The following is a 19,587-nucleotide window of genomic DNA, read 5'->3' as shown; positions in this document are numbered from 1 at the left end:
GTCAGTCACGTGTGTAAGTACTACATCTGTAAAGCAGGTGCACCTAAATTTGTTTGTTTTACTCATTAATTTTTATTTTCTCTCACTAGGGGATTCAAAAGCCTTTCAGTGAGGTCATCAAGGCCAACATTGGTGATGCGCATGCCATGGGTCAACAGCCAATCACCTTTCTCCGTCAGGTAAAAAAATCTTTTTAGAGGACTCTGTTACAATTTCGTAACCATCTGATGACGTGTCTCTACCTGAGCTTTACAAATGCTTTGGTTATATGGTGGATCACTGAAATGTAATGGTGTGTAACAAAGAGTTTGCCTTTGAAACTACTATAGGGACCCAAAATGAACGACACAAAAATATCATCATTTAATTATTAGCCATTTTTAGAAAGGTTCTATCATGTTACTTCTAAAGGGAAATATGTTTTTAGCGCTAGTTAAGTAAAGTATTAATCTGCTGTCGGCATAACAATGGGTGATAAATTATGGATTGTTTAGTACTGAAATGTACTAAACAATGTACTATACTGAAAAGGGGATAGGGGAAGACTATAATCTTATTCTAAATACAGCGCTTGATAATTCATGCCAAAGTAGTAGACTTGATTCGATTTATGCGCCAGTGGGGCTTGATTGATTTATGGAGCCATCATCATGGCAGTCAACAAGATTCATAAGAGTTTTCATTGGCGTTTTAACGATGCCTTAGTGTTGGATCCTACTAATCTTGAAAAATGATATGTTTGTGGTCCTTTCTCGGATGGGAATCCAGGGACATTATTTAGCATGGGTTTAAGCTTTATATCAGCAACTTCTGGCATGCCTGAAAATGGATATTATACAAAACATTTTGAGCTTAGAGCACACCGCTGGTGAGTCCCTCTACTTTCTCCCCTCCTGTTTGCTTTATCAGTAGAGCCTTTTATCACTTAAGATCAAATTCCAACCACTTATCGAGGGCATTACTTATTGGGATACTATTCATAAAATAGTATTATTTGCTGATGACATCTTGCAAACTTTGATGGATCCTGGCATGACACTACCTCGGGTGATTGTGCTCAAAAACTGTGGTAATATATCTTTGAGAACACTTCCCTTTTAAGTGGGCAAAGCGCTTCATTAGATATTTGGGTATCAACTTATCTAAATCACCTGAGGAATTGTTTGTACTAGACTTAACGTCGCCCCTCTGATACTTGAATTGTTACTTGAGCTAGATTGGTTGAATTTGTCCTGTCTGGGAAGAGTCCATGCTTTGAAAATGATAGTTCTACCTAAATTGTTATATCTTTTTATAGCATTGCCAATTATGATACCTAAGAGAGTTTTTCAGACATTGACCAGAAAAGCATTTAATTTCATCTGGAAAAAAAAAACCTCCAAGGGTGAAGAGATCTATGTTATGCTAACTACAGGAATTTGGAGGAATGGGCGTGCCATGCTTCCGGAAATCTCACCAGGCTGCACAGCTTCAGGTTATATCATCCTGATGGCGCTGCCTGAATAAGCCATGGTTGTAGCTGGAACAGACAATAATAGGTGATTACTCCTTGTGGGCTATCCTGTGCCTACCTAAACGGACTCTTACAGAATGTCTGAAAGAATGAACATTTATATGCAGATACCCCTACGTGTCTGGATACAACAGCAGAACTCTTGGTTCCCTGACAGGCAGTATTTCTGGATGTCAGCTATTCATTCTTTGTGCATCAGGCTTCATACCTTGTACTTTATAAGCAGCATTCAAAAGGTGGGTGTAAGCTTCCTTACTCTTACCGGAACAAGTTTGGGATGAGGGCTCTGTGATTTCTTTTGATGAACTTGCAGTGGAATTTGGATTACTGCAAAAGGATGTTTTTCAATACTACCAACTCAAGGATTTTCTTCAATGTAGAGCAAACAGGGAACTTTACTAAATGAAATAGCGCTAAAATCGGGGTATGGCAGAGGGAGGAATCACTTGACCATATCGAGCTCTATTACAGCAAACTCTGCTAGTCACACAATACACAAACCAATGGAAACTTGACTTGAGACACTCTTATGAACTTCCCCAGTGGAAGAAGGCACTCCGATATCTCAGTTAGGTCTCCCTCTCAAGCAGACCCCAGCACCTTCATTTTATATAGATATACAGTGCGTTTTTTCTAGCGAAAAAGGTGCCTGTACTCAAATGCTAGGCCACCCTTCAGGGGTTGGGTGATCACTGAGGGACCCACCCCACAATAGCCAGGCCCCCTGCAAACAGTCACAGAATCTATGACAAGGCAGAATTTGTGTGTAGAGACTGAGCTCTTTCATTAAAACTTGGGGACCATGGGTCAGTTTTAGCAGACAATGGAAAAGGTGCCGGTACTGAGTACCCCCAAGTACCACCTCAAAAAACGCCCTGTAATATTTTCTGGCCCACATACTCTCTCACACTCTATCTGTCTCACACACACTCTCTATCTCTCACACACACCCTGTATCTGTGTGAAACACACTCTTTCTCTCTTACACTCACTGTGGCTCACATACGCACTCGCACATACTCTCATTCTCACATACACTCTCTCTCTCATAGACACACTCGCACCCACACTCAGTCTCTCTCTGTCACACACACACACTCGCATATTCACTCTCTCTCTCTCTCTCACACAGTCACTTTCACACACACTCTCTCTCAAACAAACACACTCTGAGGAAAACCTTGCTAGCGCCCGTTTCATTTGTGTCAGAAACGGGCCTTTTTTACTAGTTTTAATATAATTGATGACAAATGAATAAAACAAATGGAACACTTGTAAACAGAATTAATCTGGATTAGGACTCTCTCCATACTGAATAAGTCTGTCTGCAACTTCATCCTTTTCCTTAGAGAAGAATTGTCAATGACTGATAATGAGGTACTCACAGACTAGTCCAGCAGTTACAGCAGCAGTTGGTAGCTCACAGTCAACAGCTAACAACCAGCAGTAACAATGGCAACTGCCAACAGGTGAAAAATCAAGTGGTACTAAGCAGCCTGAAGCTGCTTCAGTGTGAACTGTTCAGGCACTCGACACATTGGATTAATTCATAAGGGAGAGAGAGCTAACAGCCAATTACCATGCCCTTCTACTTTTCAGAGATCACTCGGAGGGAGCCCACTGAGCCCAGAGGCAGGCAGCAACAAGCAGTAATCAAGTACTGAGGTTCCGATGATCAGAAGTCTCGCGCTGTTAGCACTCTAAAAATATCACTGGAACAGAGCAGGGCTATAATGTCCCTGTGATCAGAGCTAATAGCATGCAAATATAGGCACGCTATTAACTCTGATCATAGGATTGCAATCCTTCCACACTTTTTTGACAGGTCCATGCTGTTAAAAGCTTGTACCTGTCAAATGCAGGAGACGGAGATCCATTGGACATCCGCCATTTTACAGCCCTAGTGTCCCCCCTGGAGTTTTTCCCTTATATGGTAGGGAAGCCCTGCCCAGCACATCCCAGGATGTACTGGGAAGGGAGGTGAGCCACTAGATAACTAGGTTGGGGGGGGGTTGGGTCTGTGGCCCACTGGGCCACCAGGACTTTTTTTTGGATGTGAGGGGGGGTAGGGTCCGCTGGAAATCCAGCCGATCTCCAGCCCCGTTGCCCATGTGTTGGGGGGGACTGGAGGTCCTCTGGACCCTCCTGCCCCTGTGTTGCTGGCTTGGAGTGGGGGGGGGGGCGCCTGTGGGGGGGGGGGGGGCTTATTTCTGGTTCTGGGGGGAATGGGAGGGCCTGCTAGCATGCAGATGCATGCTGGACAGGGCAGCCTGTTCCTCCCTAGTGTTCTGTAAACCCTAACACCAGCTCTGAAATGGCATTGGGTTTACAGTGGTAACTGCGTTAGTTTGGTGCGCTGCCCACTGAGCTTTGGGGAATAATACTAATGTCCCTGTTTAGCGTTCATTCGCATGTTATTAGTGTTTAGAGCTGGTGATCGAGTTGTTACACGCGCTCGCTGGCTCTGATCCTGGGACGCAATCAATCACGGGCACTAGTCTGACTATCTCTCCCAGCGTACCTTTAGTGTATACTCTAGTGGATCCTCCTCTACTTCTATCCCACTTTCAGTTGGTGCACCTCAGGGATCTGTCCTGGGACCTCTTCTTTTCTCCATCTATACTTCTTCCCTTGGTACTCTGATCTCATCCCATGGTTTTCAGTATCATCTTTATGCTGATGACACCAGAAATCTCAGCTGAAATCCAGGCCAAAGTATCCGCCTGCCTATCTGACATTGCTGCCTGGATGTCTCAGCGCCATCTGAAACTAAACATGACCAAGACTGAGCTTCTTATCTTTCCCCCTAAACCAACCTCTCCTCCTCCCCCATTCTCTATTTCTGTGGATAACACTCTCATCCTTCCTGTCTCATCAGCTCGTAACCTTGGGGTCATCTTCTACTTCTCCCTCTCCTTCTCTGCACATATTCAGCAGACTGCTAAAACCTGTCATTTCTTTCTCTATAATATCAGCAAAATTCGCCCTTTCCTTTCTGAGCACACTACCAGAACCCTCATCCACACTCTTATCACCTCTCACTTAGATTATTACAACTTGCTTCTCACAGGTCTCCCACTTAGCCATCTCTCTCCTCTTCAATCTGTTCAAAATTCTGTTGCACGACTAATATTCCGCCAGTGTCATTATGCTCATATTAGCCCTCTCCTCAAGTCACTTCACTGGCTTCCTATCCGTTTCTGCATACAGTTCAAACTCCTCTTATTGACCTGTAAGTGCATTCACTCTGCAGCTCCTCAGTACCTCTCCACTCTCATCTCTCCCTACATTCCTCCCTGGGAACTCCATTCACTGGGTAAATCTCTCTTATCTGCACCCTTCTCCTCCACTGCTAACTCCAGACTCCGTTCCTTTTATCTTGCTGCACCATATGCCTGGAATAGACTTTCTGAGCCGGTACGTCAAGCTCCATCTCTGGCCGTCTTCAAATCTAAGCTAAAAGCCCACCTTTTTGATGCTACTTTTAACTCCTAACCCTTATTCACTTGTTCAGAACCCTTATTTTATCATCCTCACTTTAATATTCCCTTATCTCTTGTTTGTCCTGTTTGTCCTAATTAGATTGTAAGCTCTGTGGAGCAGGGACTGTCTCTTCATGTTCAAGTGTACAGCGCTGCGTACGTCTAGTAGTGCTATAGAAATGATAAGTAGTAGTAGTAATAGAAACCAACGGCAAATTGCTGAAAAATATGTACTTATCCCATTATTTTTAAGCAAAAGCAAAATGTTTAATGAGTGATTTAGAAGAGAGAGGATACTCTAAGAAGATCTGTAAAAAATCCTATAAAAGAGCTAAGTGGAGGAGTAGCCTAGTGGTTAGGGTGGTGGACTCTGGTCCTGGGGAACTGAGGAACTGAGTTCGATTCCCACTTCAGGCACAGGCAGCTCCTTGTGACTCTGGGCAAGTCACTTAACCCTCCATTGCCCCAGGTACAAATAAGTACCTGTATACAATATGTAAGCCGCATTGAGCCTGCCATGAGTGGGAAAGTGCGGGGTACAAATGTAACAAAAAATAAAATAAAATAATAGCCTCTAGCGCCCACGTATGCTTTTGATCATCTGCCTGTGAGAACAGCACATGTGCTCACAAAGGTTAATCACCGAGGATCACCTGAATACAGGGACCCGGTCCATTTTACACAAATCAAATGTGCACACATGAAATCCATTGCCATATATACAGCAAAGGCTATCCCATGCAATGGGGCCAGCAAAATAAGACTGGCTCCACCCTATGTTGACAGCAGTGTGATAGCAGGGGAGACTTTTATCACATTTAGTGGACTTGTCCGAAAGTGCAGACATATTGTAGAGATGTGTTAATTGTACTACAGCTGGTTACACAATCAACTTATCCTTTGACGGCAGATTGTTTATTGCATTTTAAGGCCCTGGTGGCCACGGCATTGACTCATAAATTTGCTACCCACTTGTTTGTAGCTGCTAAATTAGTACAGTATTGGAAATGGAATGTCACACCAAGACAGGAAGTAATCTTACGCAAGTTGGACTTTGTCTAATGTCAAAGTTAACAGCACAAAAGAATGGACATATAATAGCCTTTTACAAGGTATGAGACAATTATATCTCTCGGAGAACTCTGCAACTATTTAAACTTAATAAATAAAACTTACTGTACCAGAATAAAAGATTTGTTTGCCTCTGGGGGGGGGGGGGGGGGGGGGGGAGGGGTATTGGATAGGGAAAGCCTTATTTTTCTGTTAGGGGAATTTATTTTCTTTACTTTGATACTTAATATAAATGGAAGTTATATGAAGTTTTCTACAATAAAAATATGAAAATATGTTTAAAAAATATAATCCCCGCCTGACCAATCTGGTTGCCAGGATGTATAGGTAGGCTTCCATTCTTAGTGGTTTATGAATTGTAAATTTAGTTTATTTTTGAGTTGGTTAGGGGGGTTCCTTGAGAGTACAAAAGATCTGTGTGTGTTGGTGTTTTCACACAATAATTACTGTTGCTAGAACCTCTTCTGGTGAAATAAAATACCATATTTTTACGCATTATAATATGTACAAATTGGGTGTAAATACTTTTTAAAATCCTGTGTCAAAGGAGAAAAGGCCCCGATGACGCACAAGGCTGCCTGTTTTAATCCGCTCCAGCAGCAGTTTTTAGACCAAGTAAGGAGGACCATGGGAAGGGGGAAGTAGAGGAGAGCGGACAGCAGGGAGCCCAAAGGCAGCAGACCCACCGATTGGTCTAAGTGGGAAAGGATGCAATGGAGGGAATGAGGCCATGATGTAGGAAAGCTGAGGGGAGTTGGAAGCGCTAGTGCTTGGAGGACTTCAGGGAGGAGGGAAAGGGAGAGATTTGGTCGGCAATGTAAAAGAAACTTTGAATAGCACGCACATATACCCTCGGATTCTGTATATGGCGCTTTGAGTTGTGCACGTAAATTTGGTTGTGCACCCAATTTGCGCGTGCAACTTAATTGAATAACAAGCCAATCAGTGCCAATAATTGGGCAATAAGAAGCAATTAACACTAACTGGCAATAATTACAATTTATACACACATCTTTTCAGGTGCATTCTATAAAGAGGTGCGCATAAATTCTGGTGCGCTGATCCAAAAGGGGGGCATGGCCATGGGAGGAGCATGGGCGGGTCAAAGGCGTTTCTGCAATTTATGCATGTTTTTTAAATAGAATTAGGGGGAGCCCCACCTAATTTACGCGCAGGGATTTACACCAGGTTTTCATTGGTATAAATGGTTGCACCTAATGTAGTCATAGTTCCCGGCACTAAACGCTGTTCTGTAAACTGTGCCTAACTTTAAGCGTGGTTTTACAATAGCCTTAAGCACTATTTTTTTTTTGGTGCTGATTTTTTTTTTTTAGGCGCCATTTATAGAATCTAGTCAATAATGGATGCGTTATGAGTGAAAATACACTTGTAGATTTGTGTTACTTAAAGAGTTGTCAAACACTGAAAAGGCACAAAACTAAGTGGAAGATACAAGAGAAGCCAGGGGAGGGGTGAGAGAATACAGGGAAAGGGGTTAATTTCTATTTTTATTTTTTTGTATTTGGGGGGGGGGGGGGGGGGGTTATTGGTTATAACCAAAAATAAGAAGTACAGTATACAGGACTGGAAATTGGATTTTGAAAGATGGTGGGCTAATGGTTTCTCAACTGTGTCCCAGTAGTTATGTAATGTTTTCTAGTTCCTGGATTATAAAAGGGGTGGAGATGTGGCAAATTTGCATTTCCTGCTGGTAATTGGACCTTGGATGTTTAAAAATGGTGGGGTGGTGGTTCTCTCAACTGTGTCCCAATGATTCTGTAATATTTGCTAGTAACTGGCTGAATAAAAGGGGAGGGGATGTGACTTGGATACAGAGAGAATTATCTTGCTTGGTTTGGTTGGAGACCGTTTTAGTTCAGGCTAATTCTAAAGTTAATATAGGTTTGTTATTAATTTATGTTCTCCCAAAAATGCCTGTAGAGATCTGGGAAACAGTTTTGGATTTTATTATTATTTATTTTTTTATTTATTAGGATTTATTTACCGCCTTTTTGAAGGAATTCACTCAAGGCGGTGATATTAGGAGCATTGCTGTAAGCTTTCAATAGATAGCAAAGGATTTGAATTTTTCATATTAATGATGTAGCTTGTTCTAAAGCTACGGCTGATTTAGGGTTGGTTCGGCTGGTAAGCAGGCCATAGTATTGATCTTATCTTTGGGAGTAGTGCTTTGATAGATGCATTTAAGCTAAGAGTGGAGGCAATGTAATTGGTCCCCTGGTCAGATCACGCCGCTGTTTTTCATATGGTTTTTAATGGTCAAGATGAATCCCTTACAACCTATTGCTGTTCAAGGTTTTTCCTTGGTTTTATTTGTTAAAGTCGCATTAATAAAAAAAAATAAAAAGGATGAATCTCTCACTGACAGGTTCAGGCTAACTGATCAAGGGGTTGTAAGTTCAGATACCGGGCTATTTAGGGCCAAAACTGAATTGGAGTTTACTATAGCCAGAGTTCTGACAATTATCCTGAAAAACGGTTTAGTCTTGAACATCAGGGACTCAAGACCTCACCAGTATTTGGATCTCCTGTTTCCATGTCCGTCCTGAGAATGTATTTTTTTTCTACAGGTCCCAGGCTCCAGGACAGTGAATCTTTTTATGGTAATACCTTGGGTTCAAACTCACATGCATTTCTCCCAGTTCAAATTCCTTTCAGGCTGGTCTCCATTTGCCCAGAGTCCCAAGTTGTTGTTTTTTTCTCTGTCTCTTAGCTGGAAGGAGCCTGAGCAGGTGATTTTTCACAGCTGTTTCTGGCAGGGAATGGATCAGGAGTTCCTGCAGTATGTATGCCAGCTCCTGTTCATGTCCCTCTTATGCAGCCCTGTGAATAAACATTGTTCAGAACTCTGGAGATTGAGTGTGTCTGATAAACTGCAGGGGCCCTCGCTTGTGAGAGATTTTTTGCTTACGGTTCAGATGTGATATGTAACTTTATCACATGTACAGTTATTGTGAATGGCCTGAAAACCAAACTAGTAACATCGGAAAAAGATTTTCATGGAAATGGTGGTAGATACTTGGAGAGTCTCCCAGTGGAGCATTTTTACAGAGGAATGGAATTCAAGAAAGCCTGTGACAAAGACAGAGGGTTCCTAATTGTGAAGGTCCTTGGCGCTGCACCAGGAATGAAACTGGGCAGACTTGGATGCATCTGGAGTTTATATTTTATGGTTATATGCTAATGGAGCCTTCTGGATTATGATCTGATTTTTATTTTTGTCTTTCACTGTTTGCCTGTCTCAGTCTCTGCTGTTCCTCTACTCAGATGGTTATGTTTAGAGGGCCACAAACCCCTTGCCAGCCCAGATCTGGTGGGATGCCTTCTCCCAGGCACATCCTGATATCCCTAGTAGGCTGATAGGAGCCACCACTGTACTAGCATCAGTTATGTGATCTCCCTCCCTCAGCCTGAGCATGTCTCTTCCAAGCTTCCCTATGAGCCCCCTTAGATACAAGATCTGAATCTGATCTAGCACCCCACCCCCTATGCTGTAGCACTGCTGAGCCACAGATCTGGTTATTTTAATGAGATTGAGCCTTTGTCTTGAAAGCAGGTTGAGTCATAAGTGACAGGTTCTCAGTGAACAAGATTTAGAAATGTGTATTACCTGCTTTGAAAATATTCCATTGTACCTCATATAACTTAATTTCTGGGTGTGTCAAAAAACATCTTGAGCAGATCCCTGTGTGAGAACAATGGGGTTGAAGCACAAATCATCTCCCACAGCTCAATGTTCTGACAAATATTCCAGAATTTTGACCAAAAGTAAGCAAAATCTTGTCATCTGGTCTAGGAGAGTCTGATCTGTTGTAGACCAGGAGGAGAAAGATGAGACTGATGGGAGGAATGCAAATTTGGATTTCCTGTTGGTAACTGGAACTTGGATTTTGAAAGATGGTGGGCTAATGGTTTCTCAACTGTGTCCCAGTAGTTATGTAATGTTTTCTAGTTCCTGGATTATAAAAGGGGTGGAGATGTGGCAAATTTGCATTTCCTGCTGGTAATTGGACCTTGGATGTTTAAAAATGGTGGGGTGGTGGTTCTCTCAACTGTGTCCCAATGATTCTGTAATATTTGCTAGTAACTGGCTGAATAAAAGGGGAGGGGATGTGACTTGGATACAGAGAGAATTATCTTGCTTGGTTTGGTTGGAGACCGTTTTAGTTCAGGCTAATTCTAAAGTTAATATAGGTTTGTTATTAATTTATGTTCTCCCAAAAATGTACAGATCTGGGAAACAGTTTTGGATTTTATTATTATTTATTTTTTTATTTATTAGGATTTATTTACCGCCTTTTTGAAGGAATTCACTCAAGGCGGTGATATTAGGAGCATTGCTATAAGCTTTCAATAGATAGCACAGTTTTGCTCTTTTGAAAGATGAGAACTGTGTGGGGTGCCGTTAGGTTGGTCTTAGATATACTGTGCATGGCCATTAAAAAAAAAAAAAAAAAAAATTACCGCGGAAGCACTTAACACCGATTTCGTAGGCCGGGGTGGACAACCTCAGTCCGGGAGGGCTGCAACCTAGTCAGGTTCCCCAACAGATATGCACAAAATCTATTTGCATGCAGCGGAGGCAGTGCATACCCATTGGGGAAATCTTGAAAACCCGACTGGGTTGCAGCTCTCAAGGACCAAGGTTGCCCACTTCTGTTGTAGGCGGTAAAGGCTCATGGGGTAATCCTACACTAATTGGTTAGTGCACAGTAATATTTATTTATTTGTTGCATTTGTATCCCGCATTTTTCCACCTATTTGCAGACTCAATGTGGCTAACAAGCACCAATCAAGAGTAAATAAACAATTGGTTACATAAATAACAAGTGTAACATAATGGATGTAATCTATTCAATAAATTAGAAAACAGATTATCAAGTGAGTAGTGATGTGTTGGAGTTCCTATTATTAATTATTATGGTAAGTCTTGTTAAAAAGGAAAGTCTTCAATGATTTTCTAAAGTTGATAAGGTCATGAATATTTTTCAAATCAAGTGGTAATGCATTCCACTAACTGATTAGCGCCCCGATTTTATTGTGTTAAGATTTGGAACTTACCGCCTGAGTTCGTCCCAAGATGAGCAGTTCTAGGCTATGGTAAGCCCACACTAAAGCTTAGCACAGGTTAGGAAAAGGACCCCATAGTTAGTTTTTGAAGTATTTTAGTAACTGGATTCTCACTTGAGCCAATCTGTAAGCATGAGGTGAATAAATAAAGTGTAGCCGATACTCGGCAGACTGGTGACTGGCTACTGGCTTCTGGTTAAGTTTATTCATATATTAGCAAACTTAACCTGACAAGTCTGACTACAGAGTATAACCAGTTAAAGATCTGATGATCATTGCACCTGCAGTGGTTGATGTAGCATGGGTCATAACATGGGGATCTTCTGCTAGTTTGGCAGATCTCCACCCAGTTTGCTGCTTGTGCCTCCTCTGGGACAGCTACTCTGTTTTCTTTCAGCAGCATGTGACTCTAGGTAAGTTTGAACCACGCAGTACCCAAATTCCTTCATGGTTCACATAGTCTTGTGAGACTAGTACAGTCATGTGGATGCTGTATGGCTCAATTTCTTTCAGAGCTGCCCAGTCCCAAAGAAAAAAAGAAAGAACAGCTGAAGGGATAAGGATGTGTATATTGAGGGAGGGGAGCCAGGGAGCTGTACCTGGGTTCAGTAGGGGCTACTACTGTCCCCCCCCCCCTCGACTTTGCACTAAAGAACACTGATCTAATTTGAGGCACTGCTGGATGCGTGTGTAAATTCTCCAGAAAAGAACATGCAGATTCATCTATTCCAACCCCAGGTGATTGGGCTGTTAGAAGAGGAGAAGCATTGAGCTACTCTGGAGATCCTGCTGATAACATGTAAGGACAGGATACTCTCTCTCATCTGCTGTGCCAGTATAGGATGACAGATCAAAACCAGCCAGGTCAGGCTTAGCACCGGCAGAAAGGGCCTACACAATAGTGCAGCAATGCATTGGGAACACCAGGGCCGGACTGAGAATGGTCTAGGCCCCCAGGCACTGAGGGTGGTCTGGGCCCAATGCTGCGCTGCTGCCCGACACCCCCCTATCGCTTCGCTGCAACCTCCCCTACCGCCTCAGCCGCCGCCCCCGTTCCTACCTGAAGGGCCCTAGTGGTCTCTGCGGGGAGGGAGGGGGGGGGGGGCAGAGCATTTCTTTCCTGCCTGCTGCAGTTCACTCAGGTTGATTCAGCTTTTTTTTTTTTCCAGGAGCTGTTTACATAGTCAAACTTGGGCTATTTTGTAAGAAATGAAATGTGTGGGTTTACAACTAATATTGTTCTCTCTCCCATGTCAACCTTAATCCAGTTTTGTTTTTGTGCTGTTACATACAGGGAAGTTGTATCTCTAATTACCCTGCTTTTATGACACACAAGCATGCATGGTTCAGGTTACACTCAGTAGATTAACATTATGACACTTTTTTTTTTGACATGTTAGGTGGTTGCTCTTTGTACATACCCAGGCCTGCTGGATAACCCACATTTTCCAAAGGATGCCAAAAAGAGGGCCATGCGGATTTTGCAAGGATGTGATGGGAACAGCTTGGGTGAGTTATTGGCTTCTTGATGTGAATGGGGGGGGGGGGGGTTCACTGTCCTTGATCAGAGTGGAGGAGTGGCCTAGTGGTTAGGGTGGTGGACTTTGGTCCTGAGGAACTGAGTTCAATTCCCACTTCAGGCACAGGCAGCTCCTTGTGACTCTGGGCAAGTCACTTAACCCTCCATTGCCCCATGTAAGCCGCATTGAGCCTGCCATGAGTTGGAAAGCGCGGGGTACAAATGTAACAAAAAAAAAAGATATGAGAAGTAGTTTATATCAGGGCAAAGAAAAAGAGAGGAAACCTAGGAAGAAGGCCAAAGGAGGTAGACTGACCTTTCATGGGATGTGGTGTGGTGCATGTCCGTGGTAGCCAGCTCTAAAAGCATTTCTTTTGTTGCCTGCTCTGAAATTGCAGCCCCTCTGCTGTTCCAGTCATCAGTGGCAGGTACATAATGGCTGAGCAGTTTACCTCAGGGGACAAAAGTTGAATTTGAATTTTGCTTGCACCTTTTCAATAGTAGCTCAAAGTGAGTTACATTCAGGTACACTAGGTATTTTCCTGTCCCTGGAGGGCTTACAATCTTAATTTTATACCTGAGGCAATGGAGGGTTAAGTGACTTGCCCAAGATCACAAGGAGTAGCAGTGGGATTTGAACCGGTTAAAACCCCTGGATGTCAAGCATGGTGCTCAAACCGTTAGGTTCTACTCCACTCCTCCATATCTGCAGCATTCATGAGCCGAGGTCTTCTGCACAGCATAGTAAGGCGCTCATCAGTCAAGGTTTTTCCCCATAGATACAGAGCAGGAGAAGAGCATCAGTGAACTGAACACTAAACACTACCACTCCCTCACTGGTTTAGACAGAAATGGAAAGGGGTGCTAATCTATGTCCTTTCACTTTGTTTAGGGTCTTACAGTGCTAGCCAAGGCATTAAATGCATTCGTGAAGATGTGGCCAGGTTCATCAAGCAACGAGATGGAGGTGTTCCTGCAGACCCTGATAACATCTACCTCACCACAGGAGCTACTGATGGCATCACTGTATGTACTGAGTTTCCTTACCTCTGTGTATTTTGATCCATTGTTTAACAGGATTACTTGGACAACTCCAAGGAAAGTCAGTGCTCATCTTGGGATTATAATTTGGCTTTTCATAGACAATTCCTAACATCCTATCATGGTAGATGATGCCAGGTAATGACCAGTTGGATTGCTCTGTTGTCCTCTCTCTCTTACTCCCTACCATTGGGCATGTAATTTCCCATACTTAAACCAATACCAGTTCCCTCACCCTCTTATCTTTTGCCCTCTTGACCTGTCCTAAGAATTTATTATAACATAATTTGTTTGTTTTATTTTGTTGGGAGATGAAGTTGGCATGAACATAAGATCACTGTGAGAGACAGCAGCTGATTGATATTGTATATGGTAATATATGTTAATTAGTGTTTTTATGTGTTTTATTGATTTTTTTTTATTGTAAATATTTTTATGATTATGTATGTTATGTTCTCCACTTAGTTATAAAAGTGGATTGTAAGTTAATAAACCTTAACCTTACAAGCCTGGAGATGTAATGATAACCCAGAGCAATCGAGTTATCTTATTCCAAGGCTTCCTGGACCTGTTCTGGGTGCTCCCATCACTAGTTGGATTGCGCTATAGAAATGATAAGTAGTAGTAGTAGATACCCTTGTGTCAGGGGTTCTCAACCCAATCCTCAGGACACACCAAGCCAAATAGGTTTTCAGGCTATCCCCAATGCATATTCATGAGATAAATCTGCATGCAGTACTTCCATCGTATGCAGATCTATCTCATGCATATTCATTGTGGATATCCTGAAAACGTGACTGGCTAGGTGTGGGTCCTAAGGATTGGGTTGAGAACCACTGCCTTATATATATGCATATATTTATTTCATGCATGTTTTGTGGATACCCTGAATATCCAATTGGCTGTGGGGTCCCCCGGACAGGTTTGGGAAGTTCTGCATTACACATGGCATCACTGTACATACTGAGTTTCCTTACCTGTGTGTACTTTGAACAGAATTAGCAGGACCTCTTGTGTTCTCTGCCTTTTTCAGAGTATTCTGAAGATCCTCGTGTCAGGATGGGGGAAATCCCGGACTGGCGTGATGATCCCAATCCCTCAGTATCCCCTGTACTCGGCACTCATCTCGGAACTGGATGCTGTTCAGGTGAACTACTACCTGGATGAGGAGAACTGCTGGGCACTGGATGTGAAAGAACTCCGGCGTGTTTTGAACCGTGCCAGGGAATACTGTAATCCAAATGTGCTGTGTATCATCAACCCAGGAAACCCCACAGGTCAGTTCTTCCTCTAGTCACCTCCCAGGTTTCAGAGCTTGTGCTGTGTGTGGCCACCAAGCTGACTGCAGAGTCAGCCATTTTGAACTTATGGTTTCTAATGTTGTCACGTAGTGCTACAGTATAATACTATATTCCTGCATGACGGTACAGGATGCCTACGTGAAAAATCCAAAACAGCATCTGTTTTATAAAGGCAACACTGGTGTCTTTGTGCTCTCTAAGAATAGGCTTTCTGAGCCAGCCCCCAACTGCGTGCAAATGCTGATGTACAAACTTACACCTGCTTCAAAAAAAGGGTGCAAGTATGAACTAACCACCAGCTTCTGTATATGGTGCCCAAGATGCACATGCACTTTAATTGAGTAATGAGCCACGGAGGGAGTGGAAAACATGAAAAAGGATCTGCAAAAGTTAGAAGAATGGTCTAATGTTTGGCAATTAAAAATTCAGTGCAAAGAAGTGCAAAGTGATGTGCTTAGGGAGTAGAAATCCAAGGGAGATGTGTGCGTTAGGTGGACAGAGGCTGATATGCACAGACAGGGAGATGGATCGTGGGGTGATAGTATCTGAGGATCTGAAGGCGATGAAACAGTGTGACAAGGTGTGGTAGCCAAAGCCAGAAGGATACTAGGCTGTATAGAGAGAAGCGTAACCAGCAGAAGAAAGGAGGTGTTGATGCCCCTGTACAAGTCATTGGTGAGGCCCCATCTGGAGTATTGTGTTCAGTTTTAGAGGCTGTATTTTGCTAAAGATGTAAGAAGACTTGAAGCGGTCCAGAGAAAGGCGACAAAAATGATATGAGGCTTGTGCCAAAAGACATGAGAAGAGACTAGAAGACCTGAATGTGTACCCTAGAGGAGAGGAGGGACGGGGGAGATATGATACAGACGTTTAAATACTTGAAAGATATTAATATAGAAACAAATGTTTGACAGAGAAGGGTAAAAGGTAAAACGAGGACATGAAATGAGGTTACAGGGTGGTAGACTCAGGAGTAAGGTCAGAAAATTTTTTTTCACTGAGAAGGTGGTTGATGCCTGGAATGCCCTCCCAAGGGAGGTGGTGGAGAAAAATACTGTGCCGGATTTCAAAAAGGCGTGGGATGAACACAGAGGACCTCTAATTAGAAAATGAATGGTATAAAAAAACAAAACTTAAAGGGTTGCATATGTGTTTGCATGTCAGATGGTGCTTAGGTGGCAACTCTGGCTGTATCGATTAAGGCTGGTGCTGGACTAGCTTGTATGGTCTGAATCCCGCATATAGCAATCTGGTTGTAGGATGGGCTGGAGAGAGTTTCGATTGAAAAACCAATAATTTGGAACATGAAGACAATGCTGGGCAGACTCTTAAGGTCTGTGTCCTGCAAATGACAAGATTATTATTATTATTAGCATTGTATAGCGCTACCATGGATTCGAATACGCTGGAGTTGGTTTTGACAGCAACTCCAGTAGTTGGAACATAAGGACAGAGCCGGGCGTCCCAGAAGCACCAAAGAAAGACTGTGATCAAGTATATAATATTATGTTCATTGTTGATTTAATATTGAATTGATAATGAATATGACTGTTAGGCAGACTGGATGGACCATTCAGGTCTTTATCTGCCGTCATTTACTATGTTACTATGTAGCTATCAATAATTGGGTGCTAACAGCTGCAACTTCCCCTTATGGGCATCCCTGAGTCCGCGGCCCAATCTGGCTGGAGTCCCCCCTAGGGCAGGCTCCATTGGTCCCTTAAGCTTCTGGCGCCTGGTGCCTCCACCTGGGGAAGAAAAAGGTTAGTGGGTGAGTTTACCCTCTTTTCCCCCAGGAAAACCAAAAAGATGGACTTTGGGAAACACTGAAATAGTCTATAATCAATACTCCTTTACCCAGTTAATCTTTTTGCGACGGTAGCAGCTTCTGATACCTTCCTATCTTTGTTGAGTGCTTATGTGGGCATGGCAGTGTGGCCTAAATCCCACCCTTTTCTCCTCCCCCTAGTCTCAACCCTTGTTCTTCACCCACCAAGTCCCCAAATCTCATCCTCTTGCTGAAACTCGCTGAGGTGGTGGCTGCGGGACTTCTGACGAGAGCCTAGTCAGGCTGGCTGAGCCAGTTCCCTTCTGCTGAGCTCTGAATGCCAATTGTGCTCCCAGGAGCCGACTGCACTCCTCCATTGCTGGGCCCCTGGAAATTAATTGGCATTCATTAAAATTTGGACCACCTGGCAAACTTTGGGGTCCTGCAGTGCTTGGATGTTTGCAGGGCTCTACTAGACTACTTTCAGGTGACTAATGATTTCCGATGATCAGATCGTCTTTTTATGCTGTTGTCGGGGGCCCAATAGGGGCAATGCTGTGTTGAAAGCGACAATTGATGGTGGATTTGGGACACGATTGCCTCAGCGTATCTGCTGGCGGGGTGTAGCTCTCCAGTTTCGCTGCAGGCACATTCCACTTGTACACTGGCAACCTCCTAGGCAGAGGTGCGGGCTTTTTTTCTCTGGAGAAGATCTGTAGGGCGGCTACTTGGATATCCCTTCATACCTTTTCTAGACATTACCGTTTGGGTGGGGCGGCTATGCTTTCCAAGGGAGCGGTGGCTTCCCTCTCTATTTAGGAACTGCTTTCGTACATACCATCAGTTTCGGATACATGTGCTGCTATGCTAAAGAAGATAAAAATTGTGTTTTAACTGCTAATTTTCTTTTCTTTAGTGTAGCAGATGAATTCAGGATCCCTCCTTAGGTAGTTCATTCATTTTGTTTGCCTGGATAGTATTTTTTTTTTTTTGTTCTTTCGGTGTATATGTGAGGAAGATTGCCAGGGATTCATGGGCCTTATCTTCTGCTTTGGTTTGAGACATACTGACTGAGGGAGGGGCTGGCCATCCTATAACTCAGTGATCTCTATCACCACCTGCTAGTAGATGGACACAACCCATCAGTTTCTGGATTCATCTGCTGCACTAAAGGAAAGAAAATTATCAGGTAAGACATAATTTTACCTTAACCCACAGGAAGTGCTATTTTTAAAAACTGTCCACCCTCCCTGCGGGTAAAGGTAGGCACATTGAATGGAAGTGTTTTCAACGTAGGGATTGCAACAATCCAGAAAAAGTACCCATAGGAAAAGCAGGTGCAAATGTGTGGCAGAACTTTTCCCATATGTGACTTTCAAAGTGAAAATGTGCCATACTTTCACCTCAGAAATTGATGCAAAGTCTGCAGAAGAAGAGTTTGCATGGACTTTGCAACACTGTGGACACTGTGAAAACTGTTCTCTTAAAAGAAAGGAAAAAGTTAACAGCTCGAACATCTGGAACTTATGCCCTTCATGGCTGTGCCCTGACTCCTTATCGGGACCCTGCGCTCATGAACATCATCTGGATTGAAGCCAGCGTGGGAGCTAGAAGAAGCCATAAGTGCTCAGTCCTAGAAAGGACCCTCCGTGCTAGAGAGCAGAAGGGTTGGGGGTTTAATGTTGCACTGATTTTTGGGCCACTGTGTTGAATTGTTGAACTTCAGCGGGGGTGTGGAACCAACCAGTTGGGTTTTCATAATAACCTTTATAAAGATGCTTGGAATAGATCTACATACATTGGAGGCAGTGCATGCAAATCTGTCTCATGCATATTTCTTGGGGATACTCTGATTACAAACTGGTGTGTGACTGGGGAGGACCAGAGGTGTCCTACTGTCGGACTACAGGATCCACTGTCCACAGCTGGCTTCTTGCAGCTGGCACATGCAGATAAAAATGTACTGTACCTCATGTTCTCAGATTTTACTCCTGCCACCAAAGATCTGTGGGCCATTTAAGTTTCTAATTTTGTCATTTACATTATCAATAATTTATGTTAGTAAAAAAAACTGCTTGAAAATGTGAAATCGCATAAGCAGGGTGATGTTTAATACTTACCTATTGCAAACAGTGTACACAGAGCTATAGAAAATCATAGTGCTGAATAAGAGCACTGCCCTGTGGGTTTCTAGTTTTTCAGCTTTCAGCCCAGTGGAAAGTTCCTCAGACTTTCTGGTGTGTAGAACAGGCTCTTTATTTCAAGACGAGCAGCTTGATCAGAATGCCAGGATGTGCCAAAATAGCAAGATGGTTTTCAGAGCCCGTAAACAAGCAGCTGTAGATTGCCCTAGAGCTGCAAGTGAGGAGTGATGTGTCATGGAAAAATAAAAACCAAGTAATAGGATATCAACACAGCAAGTGAGAAATCGGAATTTTAAAAACAGACTGGGAGGAAACCGTGGAGGTGGAAGATTTCCAGCACCTTTAGATGAGATCCAAAAGCACGAGGATCCTCACACCTAGCAGTGACCTAGTAGGAAGGAGGTGCCGTCCACCTCCAAGAAGAAACATTTTTTTAACTAATTCAACAAGGCCACAAAACTAACAAATTGCTGTCAGGGTCCTTCATGAAAACAGCAACCCAAAACCCATCAGAAGGGATTTCTGCCTTGCTATCTACACTGTTTCAAAAAAATATATACAAAGTTTATTTTCTGCATAACTCTGTCAAAACTTGACCAATTTCAATAAAATTTGGGATATGTCATCCTGCATAAATTTGCAGTAAGCCTGCACTCA

The 19,587-nt window shown here is 43.1% G+C and overlaps 1 protein-coding gene across 1 annotated transcript in view; it reads left to right on the top strand.

Moving 5' to 3' along the window:
* The window catches only part of GPT2 (glutamic--pyruvic transaminase 2), a 51,625-nt gene that overhangs the window by 10,465 nt on the left and 21,573 nt on the right, over positions 1-19,587 (top strand). The window contains exons 2-5 of the mRNA XM_030204386.1: positions 90-179; positions 12,558-12,666; positions 13,569-13,702; positions 14,751-14,994. Coding sequence (XP_030060246.1) covers positions 90-179; positions 12,558-12,666; positions 13,569-13,702; positions 14,751-14,994 — 577 coding nt within the window. The remainder of the gene's footprint in view (positions 1-89; positions 180-12,557; positions 12,667-13,568; positions 13,703-14,750; positions 14,995-19,587) is intronic.

This window comes from Microcaecilia unicolor, chromosome 5, assembly GCF_901765095.1.
Source record: "Microcaecilia unicolor chromosome 5, aMicUni1.1, whole genome shotgun sequence".
Lineage (NCBI taxonomy): Eukaryota > Metazoa > Chordata > Amphibia > Gymnophiona > Siphonopidae > Microcaecilia > Microcaecilia unicolor.
Note: the sequence above shows the minus strand (reverse complement) of the source record. Positions and strands in the feature narration are given on the sequence as shown.